The 7,440-nt window shown below is 53.3% G+C and overlaps 1 protein-coding gene across 1 annotated transcript in view; it reads right to left on the reverse strand.

Moving 5' to 3' along the window:
- AIF1L (allograft inflammatory factor 1 like) overlaps positions 1-7,192 on the reverse strand; it is a 21,411-nt gene extending 14,219 nt beyond the window's left edge. The window contains exon 1 of the mRNA XM_008057452.2: positions 7,020-7,192. Coding sequence (XP_008055643.1) covers positions 7,020-7,127 — 108 coding nt within the window. The 5' untranslated portion in view covers positions 7,128-7,192. The remainder of the gene's footprint in view (positions 1-7,019) is intronic.
- Positions 7,193-7,440: the final 248 nt, after the last annotated feature.

Genomic DNA, 7,440 nt, shown 5'->3' on the forward strand with positions numbered 1-7,440 from the left:
GTCTTGAACCCGCGGGCTCAGGCAATCCACTCACCTCAGCCTCCCAAAGGCGCGGGATTACAGGCTGAGCCACCGAGCCCGGCTATGACTAAGTGTTTACTTGCATCTTTCCTAGGACAGAAAACTCACTACCTGTCCAGTCTGTTGTTACAAATCCCTAAGAGACTTAGAATACGGGGTGATAAGAACCTAAATGAAATTAGTTGGCCGTGGTGGTGCGTGCCTGTAGCTCCAGCTACTTGGAAGGCTGAGGCAGAAGGATCACCTGAGTCAAGCAGGTCGAGGCAGCAGTGACTGTGAACTTGCCACTGTACTCCAGCCTGGGCGACAGGATGAGACTCCAACTCAAAAAATATATAAATAAATAAATGAATAAAAAGTAAAAGAATCTAAATGACTGTAAAGAAATCTGGGTGTGGCTCACACCTTGTAATCCCAGCAATTTGGGAGGCTGAGACAGGAGAATTGCTTGAGCCTAGGAGTTTGAGACCAGCCTAGGCAACATAGCAAGACCTTGTCTCTACAAAAAGTTAAAAAAATTAGCTGGGCACGGTGGCACCTGTAGTCCCAGCTACTCAAGAGACTGAGGCGGGAGGACCACCTGAGCTCAGGAGGTCGAGGCTGCGGTTAGCTGTGATGCTGCCTCTTGCGCTCCAGCCTGGGTGACAGAGCGAATCCTGACTCAAAAATAGAAAAAGAAAAAAAGAATTTTGGCCAGGCTCGGTGGCCCAGCCTGTCATCCCAGCCCTTTGGGAGGCCAAGGCGAATGAATTGCCTGAGCCCGCAGGTTCAAGACCTGCCCGGGCAACCTGGCAGGACCTATCTCTACAATAAATAGAAAGTTAGCCGGGCATGGTAGCGCAGGCCTGTAGTTCCGCAGGCCTGTAGCTACTTGGAAGGCTGAGGTGGAAGGATCGCCGGAGCCCAGCAGGTCGGCGCTGGGGTGGCTGTGAGTGTGCCATGGCACTCCAGCCTGGGTGACGGAGTGAGATTCCAACTCAAAAAAAAAAAAAAGAATTTTAGGTTTGCACCTCAGTCTCCCTACTAGCCGCGAAACAGACACAACAGAACGATTATGCTATGAGGCAGAACTTGATCCCTTCTTTGGCTCACGTTCCCCCGCGTTAACTCAGCCCCCCTTGATCACAGGAGACCCCCACCTGGCAACAGGGCTCCCCTCACTGGGCTGGTGAAGGGGTCTGTTGGCCCTCTGGCTTTCGGGGAAATTGACTGTGGCTAGCACTGTGTTATCTCTCTAAATCCTCAGTCACTGTTATTCCCATCTTACAGGTTAGAACACAAGGAGCAGACGCATTACATAACACGTCTAAAGTCCACACACAGACTGGCTGGCACGATGGCTCCTGCCTACAATTCCAGCACTTTGGAGGCCAAAGCCAGAGGATCACCTGAACCCAGGAGGTCGAGGCTGTGATGAGCCGTGACTGTGCTACTGCTCTCTCGCCTGGGCGACAGAGTGAGACTCCGACTCAAAACAAACACACAGACAAAACCGGCCATGCACCGTGGCTCCCCGCCATAATCTCAGCGCTTTGGGAAGCCCAGGCGGGAGGACGGCTTCAGCCCAGGAGTTCAAGACCAGCCTGGGCAACATAGCAAGACTTGGTTTCTATGTGTTAAACTTTTGAAAATATCAAATAAAATAAATAAATGAAGTCCACAGGCTTTGTTTGGAACCGGGGCCTGTGCCCTCCTGCAGCTGGGCAGAGGACAGCCTGATGGCCTCTGGGGTCTAGCTGGTATGGCCACAGCCTCGCTCAAGGCCTCAAAACCATGCACCGGGCACGGGAGGTGGCACATGCACCTGGTATGGCCATAGCCTCGCTCAAGGCCTCAAAACCATGCACTGGGCATGGCCCTGTCTCCACTTGGCTGGGGCTGGACCCTTCTGCAGCCTGGGAGGCTGTCCTGCTCCCAGCTGGCTCTGTCGACAACTTCCTCTCCTCTTGGCTCCCTCTCCCAGCTCTTCTGCCCCCATTCTCTGACCAAAAGAAGGACAATTAACTTTTGTCTCTGATCCTAAGCACACCAGGGACCTCCTGGGGTTCCAGATCCCCTGGTTGCCCAGTGGAGGGACACAGTAGACCAGTGGTTCCCAGACACTGGGGTCATGCAGACAAGAAACATTTAAAAAGGAGGAGAGGGGCACCACTGCAGGGCTGCCAAGTTTTCATTTTGCCAAGTCAAGGCTTTCTAAACAATGACCGTTGACTGCTGCCGTGAGTTCAGAAAAGGACATTTCATCAAAGTGGGAAGTTCATAATCTCTCTGATTTTTTTATTTTATTTTTTGGAGAGACGAGTTCTCGCTATGTTGCCCGGATTGGTCTCCAACTGCTGGGCTCAAGCAATCCTCCCATCTCGGACTCCCAAAACTGTGAGGATTACAAGCAGGAGCCACCGTGTCTCGTCAAATCTTTTTTTTTTTTTAGAGATAGGGTCTTGCTCTGTTGCCCAGGCTGGAGTTCAGTGATACAATCATAGTTCACCACAGCCTTCAACTGCTAAGCTCAAACGATCCTCCCATCTAGTTGGGACTATAGGTGTGAGCCACTATGTCCAGCTAATTTTTTTTTTTTAATTTCTGTAGAGACTGGGTCTTGCTATTTTGCCCAGGCTGGTCTCGAACTCCTGGGCTCAAGCGATCCTCCCGCCTCAGCCTCCCAAAGTGCTGGAATTACAGGTGTGAGCCACCATGTCCGGCCGTATCTCTGAATTTTTAAATGGAATCCATGTGGCCTGAGTCCAACTCACCACATTGCCCCTATGTTCCCTCTGCTTTACGGAGAACTAGAAAATCTTTATAGGGAGTGTCTGAGCCTCTGGGGAGAGATCCAGAGAGACCCTCCCAGCTCCATGAGCTGGTTGACCAGAAGTCCAGCCCCAGCCTGGAGCCTGTCTGTAAGTACGTGCTGACCTGCCCTAGGGACCCAGTTCTACTTGGGCCAGTCTATAGGTAGTTGGGGTCCATGGGAAAGGACATAGTCGCTGCTCTTAGAGACAAATCACACACAGACAGACACACAGCAACTGGGCAGCGCACAAGAGCCAGTCAAGGGCACAGTATAAACTGAAGAGGTGGGTGAACTGAACTCCCCTCGGCCAAGCCCTCTTCTGGCCGAGCCCTGCCTGGGGTGCTCTCTCCTACATAGCTGCATGGTTCCCTCCCTCACCTCCTTCAAGCCTTTGCTCAATGTTACCTTCTTGATTATTATTAGGATTATTATTTGTAGAGATGAGGTCTCACTATGTTGCCCAGGCTGGTCTTGAGCGCCTGGGCTCAAGCAATCTTCTCGCCTTGGCCTCCCAAAGTGCTGGGATTATAGGCGTGAGCCACCGCACCTGGCCTTTTTCTTGGTATCAGTGTTACCTTCTCAATGCAGCCAACCCCACCCACCCTATCTTATACCACCCCGTCCCCTAGAGTCACCCCCACTTCCAGTCCACCTCACCTAGCTCTGCTTCTCCTCTCATTCCATAGCAGGTGGATGGATCACCCCAACACAACTTACATGGTCACTGCTTTTCCACTCTCTGCCTCTCCCTGCTAGAATGTACGTTCCACATGATAGGTACTCAATAAAAGTGTGCAGCATAACTGAACACACTGAGACTCAGAGAGGTTAAATAACTTGCCCTAAGCAGCAGGGCCAGCAAGTGGCAGCGCTGGGGCGGAACTCCTCTGTCGCGGTGCTGCTGGGGCTCCCTCCCTGCACAGAGACGAGGAGGAAGTGGGCATCAGGAGGCAGCTGGGAGAATGAACGGAGAAGGCTGCCCTCCGGCCCAAGGTACCTCCCGCCTCCTCACCCCTGCAGCAGGCTAGCAAAAGTGTGTGCCTATGTGTGACCAAGGCTGGAGGCGCCCAGGAATGGGACTCTTGTTTTCTTTAGAGCCAAACATGACAAATGCTTGAGCCCCAGGGCAGAAGCAGCTGACCCGCTCAGGCGTGGGTGGGCAGCCCTCGTTGGCTCTGGGCTTCGGGCAGCTGTGCCAACCATGCCTTGGCAGGGAGTCAGGAAGGCAGGAGGGCAGGCAGCAGGAACGGGAATCCACCAGATGGGCTGCCCGTGTCTGCCCCACCTCCGAGTTTTGGATGCTTGGTTCTTGTTCATGCACAGCCCACAGCTTCCCTCCTGCAGGCATCCTCCACCCACATCCCTGCCCATCCTTTGGCACGGCCTCGCTCCATGGGCAGATGCCCTGTCTATCCACAGAAGAGACAGAAGCTGCCCCAGGTGTTTGGAAGAAAAGCCAAAGAGACAAAAAGAGGGCAAGCAGGAGCTGAACGCCTTAATAGCTGTGTGAAGTTGGGCGTGGTGGCTCACACCTATAATCCCAGCACTTTGGGAGGCCTAGATGAGAGGATTGCCTGAGCCTGTGGGTTCAAGACCAATCTGGACAACTTGGCAAGACCTCATTTCTACAATAAATTAAAAAAAAATCAGCCAGGCATGGTGGTACATGCCTGTAGTTCCAACTACTTGGAAGACTGAGGCAGAAGGATCACCGGTGCCCAGCAGGTGGAAGCTGAGATGGCTGGGAGTGTGCCACTGTCCTTCAGCTTGGATGACAGAGTGAGACTCAAACTCAAAAAAACAAAAATTTTTTTTTTTTGTAGAGATGGGGTCTTGCTATATTGCCCAGGCTGATCTAGAACTCCTGGGCTCACACAATCTCCCCACCTCGGCCTTCCCAAGTGCTGGGATTACAGGTGTGAGCCACCATGCCCAGCCTATTATTATTAATTTCTAACAGTTTTGAGGCATACAATCAGTTTATAACTCCCACAGATCCTCACAGACTATTTAGCAGAGTAGGAAGGAGACTCCCTCCATGGCATATGCCGGTTCCCACGTCTCTCTCCTCTTTCATCCCCATTTGACAAATGGAACAACTGAGGCCCAGAGGAGTTGCTTGACTTGCTCAAGATAACACATTTTTTTTTTTTATGAGTTGGAGTCTCGCTCTGTCACCCAGACTGGAGCGCAGTGGCATGCTCCCGGCCTCCGTAGCTTTGACCTGCTGGGCTCCGGCGATCCTTCCACCTCAGTCTTCCAAGTAGCCAGAACTACAGGTACACACCACCATGCCCAGCTGATTTTTTATTTGTTGTAGAGATGAGGTCTCACCAAGTTGCCCGGATTGGTCTGGAACCCATGGGCTCCTCGGCCTCCCAAAATGCTGGGATTATAGGCGTGAGTCACCACATCCAATTAGATAACAAAGTTTTACTAGTCCAAGGCCTACCTTCCTTTCCCCATCCCGGCTCCTTTGCCACAGGTTTCTGGGCAAAGAAAGTCAATACGGAGAGTTACCTTTCCTCTTGGGCAGCCGTGGGTTCCCCTGGAGGCCAGAGACCCACTCTACAGGCCCCCAGGGGGTGGGGAGGTAGATTTCTGCCCTCCATCCCTCTCTCCCAACCCAACCCACAGTCCCAAAGGACAAGTTTGTCCAGCTGGAGAGGGGAGAAGGTGTGAAGGGGCAAGGGGCCTCCGGGCTCTGACCGGCTATTGATATGCAGAAGGGCAAGTCTGGAGGCCTCAGCAGCCTGATCAGTCCCTGGCAAAGATGCAAGTGGTTGCAGGGGGGCGTCCAAGGGGGGCCCAGGAGGTGGCAGAGCTGTTAAAAGCTCCCTCCAGCCACAGAACCAGAAGCGATTCCTCAGAGCACTCAAGTCGTCCTCCTTGTTCCATAGCAGGGAAATGGAGGCACCACAAGAGTTCAGTCTTGTCCAAAGTCACACCGGTTAGAATTTCCACATACTCTCCCTGAGCTCAGGACAGAGGGGAGGGGAGGGGGAGGGAGAATCGGATTGCCCGGTCCCAATCCCAGCTCCAGCACTCACAAGCTCTGTTGCCCTGGGCAGTGTGCTTTACCACTCTGGGCCTCAGTTCTCTCATCTATGAAATGGGATCAAAATGATATGTGAAATCTCCTCATTGAGTTGCTAAGAAGATCAAATGAGCTAATGACAAAGAAAGAGCCTGGCTCCTACTCTTTTTAAGCTCTTGGCCACCGCAGCCTAGACTGCTGGGCTCAGGTGATTCTTCCACTTCAGACTTCCAGGTAGCGGGAACTACAGGCATGCGCCATCACGCCCAGCTAATTTTTTGGATTTATTGTAGAGACAAGGTCTTGCCAAGGAGCCCAGACTGGTCCAGAATCCGGGGGGCTCAGGCCATCCTCTCGCCTCTGCCTCCCAAAGTGCTGAGATTACAGGCGTGAGTCACCGCACCCAGCTGGCTCCTACTCCTAATGTAGTTGCTAAGTGTTAGCAATTAGTTTTGTTTTGTGGCCCAGGATGGAATGCTGACACACTATCATATTTCACTGTAACCTCGAATTCCTGGGCTCAAGTTATCTTCCCACCTCAGCTGCCCAAGTAGCTGGGACTACAGGCACACACCACCATGTCTGGCTGGCTTTTGTATTTTTTTGTAGAGATGGGGTCTGGCTATGTTGCCCAGCTCAGTCTCAAACTCATGGCCTCAAGAGATCCTCCTGCCCTGGCCTTCCAGAGTGCTTGGGATTACAGGCACGAGCCATTATATCCAACCAACAATTATGATGTGTTGGAATCAATCAAACTCAAGCCACACCAAGAGACAAGTGTATGTGGGGGGGGTGCAGAAAAAAACACCCACCCACAATTCTCCTTGCCCCTACATGAGGCCATGAAGTCTTTCCAGTGAGCCCTGACCCGCTGGTCCTCCCTTCTTGAGGGTAAGCTTCACTTTGTCCTCAGAGTCCTAGCTGACCTGGCAGTGACAGGTCATCCGTCCACACTGGCTGGAGCGGCTGCAACTCAGTCCCAGGACAGCACCTGCCCACTGCTGCTTCTCCTGGTCCCCCCGGCCCTGTCCCAGTGCTCATGCCGGGGTTGGCAGCCCCATCCCAGTGCTCAACCATTGGCGGTTGGCAGCCCCTCATGTGCCCTGGCCTTAGGAGGCCAGCCACCTTCCTCCTCCTCCCTGATTTCACTTGTTTCTGGGCTGGTACCTCTAGTACTTTCTCGCGGCCCCTTGCTCCTGGCCCTCCAGGCTTATCTTTCTGTATCAGCTGCAGCAGAATTTTGGGGTGGGCGGATATCACCATCTTGGAGGCCATCCAAGGGGCTGAAGCCCTGGGCAAGAACCCCAAGGACAGGCAGCACCATGCCTGGGCGTGAGGCCTCTGACGCAGGCTGCGAGCTCTTAAAGGGCCAGGACCCGGTCACAAACGGCCGGCCCGGTGCCTGGCTCCTGGCGAGAAGCAGGAGCCTGTAACGGGCACCCACAAGGACAACAGGCTCACGTTCCCCACGGTGGCTCTGAGGCCTCATCCGGACGCCGCGTCCTTGCCAAGGGTTGGAGCAGCTGAAGAAAAACACCCCACTGGCTACATCAATGAAGCAGACCCTGCAGAAATTCCATCTCCAGCT

This window comes from Carlito syrichta, unplaced genomic scaffold (genome assembly GCF_000164805.1).
Source record: "Carlito syrichta isolate Samal-C Ts95f unplaced genomic scaffold, Tarsius_syrichta-2.0.1 Scaffold303014, whole genome shotgun sequence".
NCBI classification, from domain to species: Eukaryota; Metazoa; Chordata; class Mammalia; order Primates; family Tarsiidae; genus Carlito; species Carlito syrichta.